This window comes from Ovis canadensis, chromosome 7 (assembly GCF_042477335.2).
Source record: "Ovis canadensis isolate MfBH-ARS-UI-01 breed Bighorn chromosome 7, ARS-UI_OviCan_v2, whole genome shotgun sequence".
NCBI classification, from domain to species: domain Eukaryota; kingdom Metazoa; phylum Chordata; class Mammalia; order Artiodactyla; family Bovidae; genus Ovis; species Ovis canadensis.
In genome coordinates, this window is record NC_091251.1 from 46,324,097 (window position 1) to 46,342,737 (window position 18,641).

The 18,641-nt window shown below is 52.7% G+C and overlaps 1 protein-coding gene across 5 annotated transcripts in view; it reads left to right on the forward strand.

Moving 5' to 3' along the window:
• Positions 1-18,340, forward strand: part of PAK6 (p21 (RAC1) activated kinase 6) — a 36,629-nt gene extending 18,289 nt beyond the window's left edge. For all 5 annotated transcript variants that reach the window (XM_069596036.1, XM_069596034.1, XM_069596035.1 and 2 more), the window contains 8 exons: positions 6,054-6,262; positions 7,135-7,788; positions 13,336-13,833; positions 13,927-14,060; positions 14,429-14,555; positions 14,645-14,770; positions 15,227-15,361; positions 16,795-18,340. In XM_069596036.1, coding sequence (XP_069452137.1) covers positions 6,059-6,262; positions 7,135-7,788; positions 13,336-13,833; positions 13,927-14,060; positions 14,429-14,555; positions 14,645-14,770; positions 15,227-15,361; positions 16,795-16,962 — 2,046 coding nt within the window. In that variant the 5' untranslated portion in view covers positions 6,054-6,058 and the 3' untranslated portion in view covers positions 16,963-18,340. The remainder of the gene's footprint in view (positions 1-6,053; positions 6,263-7,134; positions 7,789-13,335; positions 13,834-13,926; positions 14,061-14,428; positions 14,556-14,644; positions 14,771-15,226; positions 15,362-16,794) is intronic.
• Positions 18,341-18,641: the final 301 nt, after the last annotated feature.

Below are 18,641 nucleotides of genomic sequence, written 5' to 3' on the forward strand. Positions count from 1 at the left end.
GTACAGCAAATTCCCATTGGCTATATATTTTACATATGGTAATGTAAGTTTCCATGTTACTCTCTCCACACATCTCACCCCCACCTCCCCTCTCCCCATGTCTGTAAGTCTCCCCATTGCTGCCCTGTAAGTAAATTCTTCAGTACCATTTTCCTAGATTCCATATATATGCGTTAGAACAATATTTATCTTTCTGTTTCTGACTCACTTCACTCTGTTTAATAGGTTCTAGTTTCATCCACCCCGTTAGAACTGACTCAAAGGTGTTCCTTTTTATGGCTGATATTCCATTGTGTATATGTACCACAACTTCTTTATCCATTCATCTGGTGATGGACACCTAGGTTGCTTCCATGTTCTAGCAATTGTAAATAGTGCTGCAAGGAACAATGGGATACATATGTCTTTTTCAGTTTTGGTTTTCTTAGGGTATATGCCTAGGAGTGGGATTGCTGGGTCATATGGTGGCTTTATTCCTAGTTTTTTTTTAAGGAATCTCCATACCGTCTTCTATTGTGGCTCTATCAATTTACATTCCCACCAATAGTGCAAGAGCATTCCCTTTTCTCCACACCCTCTCCAGCATTTACTGTTTGTAGACTTTTTGATGATGGCCATTCTGACCAGTGTGAGGTGATATCTCATTGTGGTTTTGATTTGCATTTCTCTAATAATGAGTGATGTTGAGCATCTTTTCATGTGTTTGTTAGCCATTTGTATGTCTTCTTTGGAGAAATATCTGTTTAGGCCTTTTCCCCACTTTTTGATTGGGTTGTTTGTTTTTCTGGTATTCAGTTGCATGAGCTGCTTGTGTATTTTGGAAATTAAACCTTTGTCAGTTGTTTCATTTGCTATTATTTTCTCCCATTCTGAGGGTTGTCTTTTCACCTTGCTTATAGTTTCCTTTGCTGTGCAAAAGCTTTTAAGTTTAATCAGGTCCCACTTGTTTACTTTTGTTTTTATTTCCATTGCTCTAGGAGGTGGACCATAAAGGATCTTGCTTTATGTCATTGAGTGTTCTGCCTGTGTTTTCCTCTAAGAGTTTTATAGTTTCTGGTCTTACAGTTAGGTCTTTAATCCATTTTGAGTTTATCTTTGTGCATGGTGTTAGGAAGTGTTCTAATTTCATTCTTTGACATGTAGCTGTCCAGTTTTCCCAGCATCATCTATTGAAGAGGCTGTGTTTGCCCCATTGTATATTCTTGCCTCCTTTGTCAAATATAAGGTACCCATAGGTGCATGGATTTATTTCTGGGCTTTCTATCTCATTCCATTGGTCTATATTTCTGTTTTTGTGCCAGTACCATAGTGTCTTGATGACTGTAGCTTTGTAGTATAATCTGAAGTCAGGAAGGTTGATTCCTCCAGCTCCATCCTTTCTCAAGACTACTTTGGCTATTCAGGGTCTTCTGTGTTTCCATATGAATTGTGAAATTTTTTGTTCTAGTTCTGTGAAAAACACCATTGGTAATTTGATAGGGATCGCATTGAATCTGTAGATTGCATTTGGTAGTATAGTCATTTTCACAATATTGATTCTTCCTACCCAAGAACATAGAATATCTCTCCATCTATTTATGTCATCTTTGATTTCTTTCATTAGTGTCTTATAATTTTCTGTGTACAGTTCTTTTGTCTCCTTAAGTAAGTTTATTCCTAGATACTTAACTGTTTTTGTTGCAGTGGTGAATGGGATTGATTCCTTAATTTCTCTTTCTGATTTTTCATTGGTAGAATATAGAACAGTTTGTCAATTTCTATCAACAGAATTATGCTGTGATTTTGATTGATATTGTAATAACTCTGTAGGTTAATTTGGGAATAATTGATAATTTTATAATATTGAGTTTTCTAACCTATGAACATTCTTTATTATCTTTAATGTTTGATATTTTTCCATGTAGAGACCTTGCATCTCTTCAATTAGATTTATTCATAAAAATCTGATATTTTTAATGTAAAGTGGGAAAGGATGGCTGAAGGGTTTTACCTAATAACACTTCTGACATCAAATGAGAAGGTTTTTTTTCCTCCTAAGATCACTTCTCCAACTCTCTGGGATCAACTGGGTGTTCCACAATGCAGTTTGATTCTGACACTAACTACCTGGAATAGCACAGACCCCTCAAGCTCAACCTTACTAACTGCCCCCTATTTTGGACTCCCGCTCCAAAGCCAGTACTTCTGACCACCTGGCTATAAATTAAGTTTCCCACAACCCTCTTCTCACATTTGATAATTTGCTGAGATGGCTGGTGGAAGTCAGGAAAGCACGTTACTATGACTAGTTTACTAGAAAAGAGACAACTCAGGAACAGCCAAAGGGAAGAAGAAATTCTGGGCAGGAGAAGGGAAGGGCATAGAGCTTCCATGCCCTCCCCAGACACGTCACCCTTTTGGCACCTGGGTTCACCAGCCCTGAAACCTATCCCGGAGGGGTTGAATGGCGGTTCCATTAAGTAGGCACAATTGATTAAATCATTGGCTATCGATGGCTTTGGTGGGGGTTGCTGTGCTAGGTCTTCCTTGCGGTGTGCACACTTCCCAGTTGTGGCTAGTTGCCCTGTGGCATGTGGGATCTTGTTTTCCCTCCCAGGGATCACACCCACATCCCCTACATTGGAAGGCAGATTCTTTACCACTGGACCTGAGGATTAACTCAGTCTCCAGCCCCCTCTTCCCTTTGCAGAAGTAGGAGAGGGTGAGGCTGAACGTTTCAACTGTTTTATCACTCTGGGGATTCCAAGAGTTTTAAGAGCTCTGTACCAGGGGTGGGGGCTGGGGGAAGGGTTGGGGGACAAAGCCCAAAGGTCTATTTCCCATGGTACCATAGAATTTTTTTTTATTTCATTTTCTATTTGTTTGTTGCAGGTGTGCAGAAATACAGTCGATTTTTTTTTATACCGATCTTAAATTAGGGACTTTTAAAATTCACATTTAATCCCAAAAGATTATGTGTAGATTTTTCTCTGTGCAAAATCATGTTGTCTCAAGCAGTGTTGGCCTTACTATCATTTTGGATGAGTCCTGGAAGCCTCCCTTTAGGTGTGGATCTCCCACTCACTAAGTGACTGGCTCAGATTCCTAAATCTCTACTTCCCCTCCCCTGAAGCCTGAGCTCAGTTCATTGCTTCTGTCAGCTCCTGACCTCCCACCCCAACTCCTGGGCCCTAGGACCCTGCACTGTCTTCCTTTCTCCTCAGGCCCTTCCTGATACCTGTGGGAAGAACTTGATCCTGGAATAGTTGTTAGGGTGATTTTGGAGTCACATAGACCATTTACTGAAGATGCTGTCTCCGCACATTCCTGCAGCAAATGCTGGGCCCTTGAGTGGGGCCAAGAAGTTAGCGTGGAGGTTGTTCTGGGTGGGGTTGGGGGGAGTATTGTTGTTGTTAAGTCGTTGTCTGACTCTTTGTGACCCCATGGACTGCAACACACCAGGCTTCCCTGTCCTTCACCATCTCCCGGAGCTTGTTCAAACTCATGTCCATCAAGTTGGTGATGCCATCCAACCATCTAGTCCTCTGTGGTCCCCTTCTCCTCCTGCCTTCAATCTTTCCCAGAGGGCCTTTTCTAACGAGTCGGCTCTTCCCATCAGGCGGCCAAAGTATTGCAGCTTCAGCTTCAGCATCAATCCTTCCAATAAATATTCAGTTAATTTCCTTTAGGATTGACTGATTTGATCTCCTTGCAGGAGGGAGTATTAGCCAGCTCTTTTTCAACTCTTGGCTGTTCCCTGCACCCTCTAGAGGAGTTCACAGAGTAGGGAGGAGAGTGAAACTGTCAGCTGAGCTAATCCAGAGATGTCTGGACAGATCCAGAGGGTCTGAGATGCTCTGAGAACAGAATTGCAGAACTGAGATTCTTCTGTAGCCAAAGACCACCAGGAGGAGGTCAAGTAGTACCAAACCATGAAGAGTCTACATTGTGGAGAAGTAGCAAGGGCCCTAGTACCGGAAATCACACATAACCCGTGCCAGGTGACTTTGAAGGATTGGGGCTGAGCATCAATTCCAGACTTGTATCTGCTCATGTTCTGCTGTCTGCAGAGCCCTGAACTGAGAGGATGCTCAGAGAGGTAACAGAGCAAGAGAAAAAGCCCCTGTTTCGTGGGAATCTGCTCATTCAACACTCCCTAAACCTGTGTGTTATCTTTTATTAACCCCACTTTATAGATGAAGAGTGCTGGGGGTTACAGCATTTATGTAACTCACTCAGAATCTCCCCAAATTAGTGGCAGACTTCCTGCCACTCTCCTATAACTCAAAGGTATATTTCATTCTAAAGTCCTTGGTTCTTGGAGCTTCTGCACATGTGGCTTTGCCTGGTGGGAATGTTTGATAGATTACTGAATTTCAAGGTCCCCAAAGTAATGGCCATTCCAAGAGGTATGACCTGGATTCAGATTGATTCATGCTTGGTGAATGTGGAGAGGCTGTGGCTGTTTGAGCCCCCTTCCCTCCAAGTGGGCACCAGCTCCCTCCTAGATCTGTGACCTATTCCAGAACCTGTGAAAGTAACCAGGTTACTGGTTAACCTCCAGAGCAGAAGCAAAAAGAGAATGCCATGTTCTGATGCCATGAACATATTCAGTTCTGTGGATAAATGAAAGACCCAAGCATTCAATTCAAGACACATGTCTTGTTGAAAGTGACCTTTCTATCTGACACAAGCGCCTACTGAGTGTCTTTTGCACACATACCCCCCCCACCCACATACACACACAAACCCATTGAGCTATTTTGAGCCACATCAGACATAAAAGTATTTGAGTGGGTACCCCAACTGTGTCTTCCATCACATGTGGTCCCAGCCTAGGGCTCCCTGAAAGCAAAGCCAGAGCAGCACTTGGAAGGGTCAGTCTCCCTTGCTCAGATCTGCATGCCCATGTCACTCAGAGCTGTTGATGGAGCTTAGTAGGGCCTTAGGTGGTGGTGGTTTAGTCACTAAGTTGTGTCTGACTCTTGCGATCCCATGAACTGTAGCCTGCCAGGCTCCTCTGTCTATGGGATTCGCCAGGTGACAATACTGGAATGGGTTGCCATTTCCTTCTCCAGAGCATCTTCCCAACCCAGGAATCGAACCCAGACCTCCTACATTGCAGGCAGATTCTTTACTGACTGAGCTATGAGGGAAGCCCCTTAACACCTTAGGCAAACCCCTAACTGCAAAGTAAGGGATGGAGGTTTGACTGCAGGGGATGTTTTGTATAGTCAGAGTTGTGAGACCAGAGAGAAAGGAGCCCAGGCAGAAGTGGGCTATCTTTTCCCCCTAAGATAGTGGCCCTCACCCTCCCCAGCAGTGCCCTTGGCTCAGGGCCTTTCCAGAATTAGGGCCGAGCACCTGGGGACCACAAGGGTCCTTTTAGTTTGGCCCCTGACTGGGCAGCATGCCTGTGAATCAGCAGCTTGCCTTTTTGTGAGGGTGCATGTCACATTGACAGGTTTTGTTTTAGAACCATCCTGGGACAAACCCGAGTTGACTGTGATATAAAAGAAAAAACAAAAACCTTTAATGCGCAGTTGGATTCAATTTGCTAATTTTATTTAGGATTTTCTTTTATGTTCATAAGTGAAGTTGGCTCACATTTTCCTTTTCTTGTACTAGTCTTATCTGCTTTAAGAATCAAGATCATCCTCACGTCATACAATGAGTTTGCGGGCTTTCCTCCCTCTTCCCCACCCCCCTTTTAGCTCTTTGACGGTGGAATGATATTTGTCATGTCTTTGGATCTTATAAAAACACACCCCCAGAGTCTGCGTGCTCGGCAGGGGACTTGGCTCAGACAAGAAAGCAGACACCCCTTTTCCATGTTTGTAGTCTGTGTTGGCTTGTTTATGGGGTTCTTGCTACTTCTGGGACTGCTCTGTGGGGAGCTAGCCCATTCCCCCAAGGAAGAGGCCTGCGAGGTGGGGGAGGGGAAGCCTGGGCTGGTACAGGGGGGCTGTGCCCGGGAAGGGAGCCTGGGGCCCCAGCACACGCTGCAGCCCCCTGTGCTTCCCTGGGGCCAGGCCCCTGTGGAGCCGGAGCTCAGCCTAAGCCTCCCCATGCAGGCGCCATGTTCCGCAAGAAAAAGAAGAAACGCCCCGAGATCTCGGCCCCACAGAACTTCCAGCACCGCGTGCACACCTCCTTCGACCCCAAAGAAGGCAAGTTCGTGGGCCTCCCCCCACAATGGCAGAACATCCTGGACACGCTGCGGCGACCCAAGCCCGTGGTGGACCCTTCACGCATCACCCGGGTGCAGCTCCAGCCCATGAAGGTGAGGTGCGGGGCGGGGAGGGCGGAGGGTGGGGTTCAGACCATCCCTCTCCACAGAGGGCAGCTGGCAGGACCACCCAGGCACCGGAGGAAACCGTGACAACCAGTTATCAATTAGTTACCTTGTTTTCTTTCCCAGCTAATCAGCCTCTTCTCTCCCTAGGGAGAAGGAGTCTGGTTTGAAGGGGGAGGGTTATCCCAACCCACAGGGTGGGAGGGTTGCCAGATTAAGCAAATAAAGATACAGGAGGCCCAATAAAATTTGAGTTTCAGATAACAATGAACAATCTTTAGGTATGTCCCAAAGCGATATTTGGACCTGGGGCTCTCACAGACCAGGGGGATTATGTTGTGTAGGTCGGGACACAACGTGATAAAAGCCCCGTGATAAAGGGGTTGGGGTCAGGGCTCTGGTGGGGTTTGGAGGCCACAAAGCCCATGTGTGTGGAGGAGAGCCTTGGCCTGGAGCCTCTCCCCCCAGAGAGCCCTGCATGCCCCCCCAGAAGACCACAGATAGAGCTGGAGAACGGCAGCGAGCCCCAGGCAGGGTCTGAAGTCCCACCAGCTCCCCAGGCTCAGCCACCCACACCATCAGGCATGCTGGATAAAACAGTGTAGTTACTCACCTGCCCTGCCAGTCTGCGGAGCTCTTGAGCCCATGAGAATGAACCTTCTTCCTGTATGCCCACCCCGGCACAGGCCTGGCCCTCTGTGAGCCCTGGTAAGGGACTGAAAAATTAAGGAACAGGTAGATGATGCACCAAGCAAGGTCCTCAGGTGATCCTCCTCCTCCAGGCCCCGCTCTCTGACCTGACCCCCGCCCTCCACCATGAACAGGAGGCTCACCACACTCTTCCTCCACCCCTCCTGCAGACGGTGGTGCGGGGCAGCTCGGTGCCTACGGACGGCTACATCTCCGGGCTGCTCAACGACATCCAGAAGTTGTCGGTCATCAGTTCCAACACCCTGCGTGGCCGCAGCCCCACCAGCCGGCGGCGGGCACAGTCCCTGGGGCTGCTGGGGGATGAGCAGTGGGCCACTGACCCGGACATGTACCTTCAGAGCCCCCAGTCTGAACGCAGCGACCCCCACGGACTCTACCTCAGCTGCAACGGGGGTGCACCAGCAGGACGCAGGCAGGTGCCGTGGCCCGAGCTGCAGAGCCCACGGGTCCTTCCCAATGGACTGGCCGCCAAAGCACAGTCCCTGGGCCCTGCTGAGTTCCAGGGTGCCACACAGCGCTGCCTGCAGCTGGGCACCTGTCTGCAGAGTTCCCCAACCGGGACCTCACCCCCCACGGCCACGGGCAGGCGTGGGACCAAGACTGCCAGGCATGGCCCCGAGGAGGCCCGGCCACAGTCCTGCCTGGTGGGCTCGGCGGCGAGCAGGCCCGGCGGGGAGGGCAGCCCCAGCCCTAAGACCCAGGAGAGCAGCCTGAAGGGCAGGCTGTTCCGAAGCATGTTCCTGTCTGCTCCTGCCACGGCCCCTCCAAGCAGCAGCAAGCCAGGCCCTCCAGCGCAGAGCAAGGTAGGTCAGGCCGGGGTCCCCACTCTCACCAGGGTAGGCAGCTGGGCCCACTGCATCCGCTGGGGACACAGGCCCTGCCCGCCTTTCCTGCTTACATGGTCAGGTTGGGGGAAGGCAACAGATCATCAGCTGCAGATTCTACCCTGAACCAGCTGAGCACTCCTCCTCCAAAGGCTTAGCACGTGTGAGTCAGAGGTTGCAAGCCAGGTCACTTTGCAGGGGTTTCTGAGGGGCTCCAGTATGACCCAGCTGACACTCCTGCTCTCTGGGGTGTGTCTAGGCAGACCACACAGGGAGGCAGGTACGCCCCCTGAAAAAGCAGCACTTTTAACCGCAAGCCCAGACTCTTGCCTGCCCCCAGTGACCGGCAACCCCCACCCAGGCCCCAGCAGAAGTAGGGGCTCTAGGACTTAGGGGGCAGGGTCTCTCTGACTCCCTCTTCTCAGATCTTCTTTTGGCCTCAACCCCCTGCTTATCCCAGGGCTCTCCTGAGGTCAGGCACAGCCTCCCTGCACTGCTTCTCCCATAGACATTCAGAATGCCCTTCTCTAGTGAGGATTTCTTCCTCCTCACTCCCTCCCTTCCTCCTCTCCTTCCTGCCTACCCTTTTCCTAGTGGTTGTTGCTCTGTTTAACATTTCTATAATTATTTTTTTCTCATATTGTGTGCCATATGAAAAGCTAGAGGACTGAATTTGCCTGGGGTCTGGGAGCATCGGGAGAACCGACTTTCAGCATGTGTGACAGTATCAAATGCACACATTTTTCTTGTTAAAAAGGAACCAGTGAATGGAGCCCTAATGGTGACATTTCTTGGCAGGCAGAGGAGAAAGCTTTGCCTTCTTCCATACCCTATGACACCCCGTCCGTAGTGACAGTAACATCCTTTCCCATTTGGCAGATGAGAAGACTGACTCAAACAGTCAGCCAGGGGTGGGGGGCCCTCTGGGCTCACACCTCCTCCTCATGAAGGCCTTTTCACAAAGGCATCTTTTAGCTCCTTCCTAAGGGACAGGCAGAAATAAGCTTAGGCCACAGCACAAGCTTGTTGCTGTTTAGTTGCTAAGTCGTGTCCGACTCTTGGCGACCCTGTGGACTGCAGTCCACCAGGCTCCTCTGTCCATGGGATTTCCCAGGCAAGAATACTGGAGTGGGTTGCCATTTCCTTCTCCAGGGAATCTTCCAGACCCAGGGATCGACATGTCTCCTGCTTGGCAGGCAGGTTCATTAGCACTGAGCCACTAGAGAAGCCCACGAGGGTTCTAGGTCAGATCTAAGAAATAACCACCACAGCAGCGTGAGTGACAGAGTCTCCCCTCCCAGATGGCGCCTCTGTGTCCCGCCTGAGCGTGGAGGACAGTGGGGTTGGGAGTGACCTGGACCCTCAACCCCTTCTAAGTCGCTGCCAGCCAGAGGAGGTCTGGGCTCTATGCCCTCCAGCCCCCACTGGGACAAAGGACAGTGGGCTAGGATCCTCTGCAGGGGTTGGTTTTGGAGAGGAATAGATGAGATGTGGCTTGATATGTCATGTGAGAAAACATGAGTGCCTGTGAGCATGTGGAGGGGTTTGGAAGGCTGTCCCTGGGGAGACATTCCCCAGAAAACTAAGGATGGAGCAGGACAATGCATACCACCAGAAAGTGCACGTAGAGGGTCCTGATGGAGCAGGGAGGTGGTTTCAGGGATTTGGAGAAAGATGGTGTCAAAACTGGCATGCATGGCCCAGGGCTCCCTCCTCCATCCCACAGCAGGGGGCCAGGCCATCCCCCATCTCTGCACACTTCACCAGGCGCCTACTGTGGGCTGCTGCTGCAGGCGGTGCAGCATCTCCCCTATACCTATGGAGGCAGGTGGCGCTTGTCCACAGTTCCCAGTCTGGCCCCCTGGGCACACCCTTCTGGACAGATGTTCTCAAGCCAGGCCCCTAAAAGGCAGGACCAAGACTGCCCCTTAGCCACTCTGGGTCCAGGCTTCTCAAGCTTGTACCGCTGATGTTTGTAGATAATCCTTTGTGGTAAGGACACTTCTGTGTATTGAAGGATATTCAGAAGCATCTCTGACCGCTACCCTCTAGATGCTAGTAGCACCCCTCAGATGGGACAACCCCAAATTCCTCCAGACATTGCCGAGTGTTCCTCAAGGGAAAAAATCACCCCCAGTTAAGAACTACTGCCCTCAGCTCTTGTACCACTTGGCCTGCAGTCACTCACTTTGACCAAAGAGCAAAAGAGGACCTCAAGGAGGGACAGGAAGGCCAAGGAGGTAAGACAGAGCTTGAGGGATTTAGAAGTGGTCCCACTTAGTGGCAGAAGGCCAAGTCAGAAAGACCTCAGCAATCTGCAAACCTGGGTTAAATACCTGCTGTGTATCATGTACTCCATTATATGCCAAGGACCCCCAGTCAGACCACTGCATAGAGGTCAGAGATTAGGCTGACCAGGGCTGAAGTCTGCTTCCTACTGAGTGACTCTAAGCAAGTTACTTAACCTCTCTGAGCCTATTTCCTCATCTACAAATGTAGATAATAATATTACCCATGGCTTAATAAAACAAGCCACAGGGCCATGAGCATTAAATGAGATAAGGCACTTAATGCCCTTGTTAAAGTGGTAAGCCCTCTGAAAACGGCTTTATTATTTCTTAAATATCATGAGATGGCCTCTGCCTGTGCAGCCCCAACAGAACAGCCTCCTGAGCCCGTAGCTGGAGAGCCCGGCCCTGTCCCCACAGCCCAGGAAGGGGACATGCGGCAGCGTTGTAACTCCACGAACGACTCTTTCTAGTGGCTTCCTGCCCTGCAAGAGGCCTCAGTCACACAAGTAACTCCAGAATTAATCCAGAGTCCTTAATTAATTCCACGTTTTGTTGCCCTTTCGCTTTCTTGGAATGGTTTAACAAGCTTCACCCAGTCCTTTCTGGTGGCTCTGTGAGGTAGAAGCTCCCTCCTTGTGGAGACAGGCAGCAAAGCCCACAAAGGGACACTTGGGACCAGACCCCGCAGAGGTGAAGACCAAGCCTGGCCCACCACCCCCATGTCCTAGACCACATGGGTGCTGGCCTCTCCACCAGGTCCATCTACTGCTTCCATCCGCCCCCTGTAACCTTGGGCCCTAAGCTCAGGGTCTCCATGGGGGCCTTGATGGCAGAGAAAGATGAAGCCCCCTCCTCAGCCCCTCTGCATGGCCTGTCCCCACCCTCCCCATGTCCACACATCCTCAGAGCAGAGAGCTCATGCAAGAAGCTGAGAGGCTGGAAGGAATGGGAAATAGTCTGACTTCCTTAGAGATCCACGGTGGAGAGAGGTCAAGGGCTGAGAGGATGAGGTTGAGGGCAACATGAGCTTTTCATGTCCCCAAGCTCCGCCCAGCCCCACACCAGCGCTGCTCAGAGAGCACATTTTCTGTACTAAATCCGCCTTGGCCAGCAGGCAGCCTTTTTACAGAGCCTTGGGCGCTGCTTCTGGGTGACAGCGTGTGATACTTCTGTTCCTGGTTGTGGCCCCACAGCCTCAGTGGTGGCCACGCTCCCTCTACCCCTAGTCCCCGCCCTCCCATGGGCTCCCTGCAGCCATGGAATCAGAGCAGCTCAAATTGCGGTTCGAGGTTCCTCCCACCTCAAAACCCAGTGCTGGTGTGTTAGTTGCTCAGTTATGTCTGACTCAATGTGACCCCAGGGATCAAGCTTCTCTGTTCATGGAATTCTCCAGGCAAGAATACTGGAGTGGATTGCCATTTCCTCCTCTAGGAGATCTTCCTTACCCAGGGATCGAACCTGGGTCTCCAGGGCCTTGTTAAAATGCAGAGTCCCTTCCCTCAGAAACCTACTGAGGCCATTCCCAAGGCCCAGGATTCTGCATTTTATCCAGCTCCCCAGATCAGAGGAAACTGGGGCTCAGAGAGGGGGACTGGCCTACGATTCATGGCAAGTCAGAGCAGAGCAAGACCAGAATCCGGGTCCTTTCCTGACCCTCAGCTGGAGGTCCCACTGCTTCACCACAATAGACTAGGGAAGGGCAGGTGAGGGTTGGGTACTGGCGGGGACATGGGACAGTCTACCTGCTGCACGGAAGTGCTCCCCAGGCAGGAGTGGAGTGGTCTCAGCGGTCCCAGGAGGCGTTCCTGCTCCTTCCCCTCGAGGACTGAGCTGGAGCCAGGCACAGCCTGCCTGAGGCTGCAGCACGCCCAGCGTGCACACGGGGCTGGGGCTGGCAGAGCGGCCACGGCAGTGGCACTGTGCACCTGCTCAGCCCTAGGCCAGCCCAGGCCGGGGATTGGGGTGGGGGCTCTGAAGTCCAGGGGGAAGGGCTGCTGAAGAGGTTGAGAAGGCTCTGGCTGAGCCTGGTAGGACCCAAGGCCCAGACTGACGCAGTCCAGCCCAAGCTGAGTGCTTGAGCAGATTCTCTGGATGCTGACTCAGTTGTGAGGATAAGGGAGGGCCAGCACCCTCTAGGCACCTAGACAAACCGTCTATGAAATGGGCTCTGAGACATTCTCAGAAGGTCCCCTTGCAGCTCCTCAAGTGTCCCCCAGTAGGTCACTTTGGGGGATGGCCCTCTCCAGGTGCCCCTGGGAGGTGTTGTGTGGTACTTTACCAGCTTCTTGGGGAAAACCCAAGGATGGGACCCTTTCTTACGGGGGCTGCCAGGAGGGCTGGAGCTGTGCAGGGCTTACTGGGGGCCCAGTCTGCACTCAGTTCCACCTTCTCTCCCTCACTCCCCACCAGGAATCAGAAACATGGGCTCCCTGCCCTCTCTTCCTTGTTGGGGGATACATGGGGGTTGCATGTATCACCCAGAGGGGCTGCTCCAGGGAGCCCTTAGGAAACCCTTTCACCCCAGCCCCAAGGCTTATGTTTGGCCGGACCTACCCTCCTGACTCCACATCTCTCTAGCACCAAATCCCCAGTCTAGGGGACACCCAAGGATCACCCCCCCACACACCCCTAGGTAACATGGCTGTGTGGCTCACAGCACAGACACACAGACTCCCCATTGTCAGGAACGAGCAGGACTATCAGACCTCAACTGGGGTTTTCCTTCCCTGCCCTAGGAGTCAGTCACAGCTGTGCTGCTGCGTTTGCCACCCCCCCACCCGATGCCCAGGGCCTCTTCTGCCCACCTGAGCCCTTGGATGGGAGAGACACAGCTGTGAATCCCTGTGACCCAGATTCCCTGTGCAGCCCCACAGCACAGAGTGGGGATCGCCTCCTGGTGGCCTCCCTGGGGCCTGACTGTCCATCACCCAGGGAAGAAACACCGAGCTAGGACACTCCAGGGACCTGGCTTTGTCTTCCCAGGAGGGGCAGAGTAGATATAAACAGCTGTTATTTTTTTCTGCTCACTTGGGAACACTGAGGGTTGGCTTCTCAAGCAGGACTGTGGTTTGACTTCAGTTCCATTTGAAAATCTTTGCTTGAGGCATCTCCCACATTCATCTGATGCCCTGCCTGACCCTACCCTTGTCCAGAGGTCACAGAGGCCACCCCCTGTCCCTGGGAAGGGTGCTCCAAGTGCTCTCACAGCCAACCTTCTTTCTGTTTCTTTCTACAGCCCAGCTCCTCCTTCAGACCGGCACTGAAAGGCGGCCCCCCCAGCCTGGTGGCCAAGGCCCAGTCCTTGCCCTCAGACCAGCCCGTGGGCCCTTTCAGCCCTCTGACCGCCTCGGATACCAGCAGCCCCCAGAAGTCCCTCCGCGCGGCCCCAGCCGCCGGCGCTCCTCCAGGCCGGTCTTCCCCGGCGGGGTCCCCCCGCACCCGGCATGCCCAGATCAGCACCAGCAACCTGTACCTGCCCCAAGACCCCGCGGTGGCCAAGGGCGCCCTGGCTGGCGAGGACACGGGCGTCGTGACGCACGAGCAGTTCAAGGCTGCGCTCAGGATGGTGGTGGACCAGGGTGACCCGCGGCTGCTGCTGGACAGCTACGTGAAGATTGGCGAGGGCTCCACGGGCATCGTCTGCCTGGCCCGGGAGAAGCACTCGGGCCGCCAGGTGGCCGTCAAGATGATGGACCTCAGGAAGCAGCAGCGCAGGGAGCTGCTGTTCAACGAGGTGGGAGGAGAGGGTGTGGCGGCCAGTGGCGGGCCTCCGGGCGCAGGGGCGCCGGGAGCGTGCTGGCACTCAGGCATCCCCTCCTGCCCCCAGGTGGTGATCATGCGGGACTACCAGCACCTCAACGTGGTGGAGATGTACAAGAGCTACCTGGTGGGCGAGGAGCTGTGGGTGCTTATGGAGTTCCTGCAGGGCGGTGCCCTCACGGACATCGTCTCCCAAGTCAGGTGGGCAGCTGGAAGAGCAGGGCCCTGGCACTGGCTGCCCCACTACTGTCCTGGCAGGGCTATCAGATAGCCTGAGTCCCAGATGATTGAGGTACCACCTGTTGCATTGTCCTGAGCCATCCTCCCCACGCCCATCGGCTTGGGTAAACCAACCTGGGGGTCTTAGGGGAGTGAGGAAGATACTGGGTCTCCAGCCTAGGCCCAGGCCCTTTTCCACCAGGGCTCTGACCTGACTTGGCTCCTCCACACATTGCCCAGGAAGCTATGGGGCCCAGTATTGGGGCACCCACTCTGCCCAGCCCCTCTGCCCGGCCGCCCTGCCAAAGCTAACATTCTCTTTTGCTGGTGGCCGTGTGTTCTACATCCAGGCTGAATGAGGAGCAGATCGCCACCGTGTGCGAGGCTGTGCTGCAGGCCCTGGCTTACCTTCACGCCCAGGGTGTCATCCACCGGGACATCAAGAGCGACTCCATCCTGCTGACTCTCGACGGCAGGGTAAGCCCTGCCCATCCTGGCACACCCACCACCCCCTTCGCAGCTCCCTCACCTCTCATTTCCTTTCCTCCCCTTTGCCCTAACTCCAGGTGAAACTCTCGGACTTCGGGTTCTGTGCACAGATCAGCAAAGATGTCCCTAAGAGGAAGTCCCTGGTGGGAACCCCGTATTGGATGGCTCCAGAAGTGATCTCCAGGTCTCTGTATGCAACTGAGGTAACCACTGTCTCCACCCCCCAGTCCTCCCAGAAGGGGCTTGGAGACACATGGTTCTACTTGTGGTCCTCCCCAGAGCTTCCCACCAAACATTGCCCCCAGTTCTTAGGTTCCCGCTTAGTCAGTCCTGTCCACTGGCCCCTTTTGGATGGTTCTTCTCTGGCCTGTGAGTTTGCTGCCATAAGCTGGCCCCCCAAATGCTCTCCCCCAAGCCCAAGGGCAGGTCAGGGTGTGGCCAGGCTTTCCTGTGTGTGATGGCCTTTCTAAGAGAGTGGCTGACAGCTGTGACCCTGCAGCCAGTGGTCACTTAAGCAGGGCACTGGGCGGGTGGCCAGGAAGGAAGCCAACTCACCAGGGAGACCTGGGACCAGCTGCTCCTCTCCGCCTGCAGCACGCTGCTCACTATCAAGAGGCCAGACTCTGGCCAGTGGAGTCAGGGACATTCTCCTCTTGCAGGTAGATATCTGGTCTCTGGGCATCATGGTGATTGAGATGGTGGATGGAGAGCCACCCTACTTCAGTGACTCCCCAGTGCAAGCCATGAAGAGGCTCCGGGACAGCCCCCCACCCAAGCTGAAGAACTCTCACAAGGTCAGTCAGCACACAGGCGTGAGCCTGCAGGCCCCGTTCTTCCTGAGGCTTCAAGGATCAGAGCCTGGCTCTCAGGCCCAGCTGCACCTGGGTGTGGAGCCTAGTCACAAACTCTTACGGTCACTCTGACAATGACAGGAGGCAATGACAGGAGCCGAAGAGAACAGAAGCAAGGCTGTGGGGAACCCTGACGTCCTGGAAAAGAATCTAGAGAAGCTAACTGAACAGGACCCCCCTCTACACCATGCGTTGGGGAGCTATACCACAGCACATGTTCCCAGTCCATCCCAGAGAACTGGCTTGCCCTCCTTGGCAGTGTATATGCTAACCACATCTAAGCCAGTTTCCCCTTAAAACCAGTGTTCGTGTGTATGTGTGTGTGTGTGTGTGTGTTGAACCTTTTTCTGCCAAATCCACCCAAACCAGTGTTCGTGTGTGTGTGTGTGTGTGTTGAACCTTTTTCTGCCAAATCCACCCAAACCCCCAGTCTTACCTGTGGGTACCCCCTGCTGGTGGCCAGCTCAGCACAGAGCTGCAAAATGGCACTGCCATCTGGTGGCCAGAGTAAGAAATGTCCCAGAGGATTGAAGCTGGGTGCCTAAATGGCAAAATAGTTTCGTAGCCCAGCTGGATGAGAGGACAGACAGGAAACACTTTGAGACAAATGGTCCTTAGAGCCTGCACTCCTGACCCCTAGACTAGCAGATAGTTCTAATTAGCTAATTCCCCAGAGGATGCAGCTTTCTGTAACAGCCTAAGACTCATCCTTATCCTAAAATATTTCTCAGAATGAACTGAGGCAAGCCCTTGACTTAGACTCCAAGGCATCGAGCAACAAAAGAATCTTCTTTTCAGGTCTCACTTTTCTAGTTTTCAAAACACTTCTTCATCCCTGACCTCTTTTTTTTTTTTTTTAATCTTCACTAAAGCCCTGTGTGAAAGACAAGGCAAGCAGATATTATCATTAGCCCATTCTACAGATGAGAAAACTGAGCTGTAGATAAACGTGCAACTTGTCAAGGGATCAGGGATAGACCCAGAACTCAATCACTGGCACCTTTCCACAGAGTCTGAACACAGAGCCCTGAGAAGCAGCATGGTAGATGGGCTGTACTAGGAGCCCAGCTCTCCAGGTACCCTAATTCCATTGCTCAACAGCCCCCTGTGGTGAACTGGCCACTTTTCCTGGACTGATGCGGACTTTCCTTGGTGGTTGTTTAGTTGCTAAGTTGTGTCCCACTCTTTTGTGATCCCATGGACTGTAGCTTGCCAGGCTTACCTACCTGATAATCCAAAAAGTGCAGAGCCTGGGAGGAACCAGGAATAAGAAACAAGAGAATATAAGGCTTTCATATGATGGTGGAGCCAGGCAGATTGGGTCACCCGAAAGTGGCTACCAGCTATGGCTTCCTCTCACTGCCCTGCCTCCACAGGTCTCCCCCGTGCTGCGAGACTTCCTGGACCGGATGCTGGTGCGGGACCCCCAGGAGAGAGCCACAGCCCAGGAGCTCCTGGACCACCCCTTCCTGCTACAGACCGGGCTGCCCGAGTGCCTGGTGCCCTTGATCCAGCTCTACCGCAAGCAGACCTCCACCTGCTGAGCCTGGCCCCAGAACGCGCCTGCCACCTGTGCCCACAGGCAGGGGACACTGGGCCGCCAGCTTGCCAACAGGCCTGCCTGCCTGCCTGCCTCACTCTCTCAGTATTCTCTCCAAAGATTGAATGTGAAGCCCCCAACCTACCCTCCTGCCCCTCAGCCCACTGGGCCAGGCCGGACCTGCCCCTCGGTCACTCTCCCTCCCAGGAGTCCCCAGTTGCCTTTGGGATGATGGAGACCCCTTCTGCGGGATGACCCTTTGTTATTTGCACAGGGATATTTCTATGAAACATGGAGACCAGCGCTTCTGGCCACGGCGGCCAACACAGCAGAAAAGGCTGCTGTGGTTCTTTTTTATATATATATAACGATAGTTGTAAACGAGCATCCCAGGTCACCCAAGAGGCAGACTGCCTGTCTTCACTAGGATGCTTGCTGTTCTCAGCTCCAGCTCCAAACCCTGGGGTCTGAGAGGGCCACAGGGAAGGCGTTTATTGCCCAAATCCATCTTCCTCCCTTTGTGTCTGACTTCCTGAAGTTGCAGTTCCACCTACACTGGCTTCCTGTCCCACCTGTGATGACAACATGCCCCTAGCACAGCCAGCACCTGAGTGTGAACAGCCTGCTCGAAGGACATGGGTGAGGGAGGGGCATTTTCTGGGTGAAAGAGGAAGGAGGCAACTAGCAGTGAAGGTGGTCTCCCTTGACAGGGTATGCGTGTGGTTGGGGGGGAAGGCCACCCACAGCTGGCTTCGGTTAGGCTTCTCCATCTTTTCTCCCACTGAGTTCTGCTCTGAAGGCAACCTGCCTGGCTTCCTATCACTTAAGTCCCAGGTTTCTACCTGACCAATGAAGAGGTCTATATTGTCAAACATATCCCAGGTGCTTGGCAGTTTTCTCCTGTACCGTGGAGTCTGAGAGCCAGGGACCAGTATGGTGAGAGAACAGGCTTTGTGAGCTTCATCTCAACAACCAAGTCATCAGGGACCCGCTCCTTTTGTGTATGCACGGGGGACCGGTTCATTTCAAAATCCTGGTCTGGGGGAGGTGAACCAACTCCCAGGGTCCATCATGTCACTGGAGTGGGCACCCCACCTGTGCAGACCACCCACCCCTAACTCCTCCTCATACACCTGTCTCCTTGTCCTCCCAGCCTTCAGGGCTGTTGTGAGACAGGGAATCCCAGGGAAGAACTCCAGGTGTCTGGACCCTGTCTAAATAGTATTTTTAGATTCCTCTGTCCCTAGAGCCCTGCTTTGGGGCAAAAAGAAAAAATTGCAAGAACTTTTTTTTAAGGGTCAGAGTTTTAAAAAACAAAGCATCTTCCCTTTTGTGAATTGTTTGCACTTGTGCCTGTTTTAAATTAAACTGAGTGTTCAAAACCTCTGGCCTCCCTGTTGTCTCTGGGAATGTAGCCAGGCTGTCTTCAAACTAGACACACTCTAGTGGGTGTCCAGGGTGGTCCCCCTTCCTCCCTGATGTGAGTCCCCCATGGCCATTCTGAGTCACAGAAAACCCAACTCTCTGGTGGCAATGAGGGCCGAGAAGGAGGGAAACAGGAAGTGAAAGGCCCTTGGGACTGAATGAGCTGAAAAATAGACAAGGCTCCTTCCCAGGGGAGAAGAACTCAACCAGAAAGCCAGAGCCATGGGCCGTGCTTGCTGCCTCCACGGGGGCTCTGGG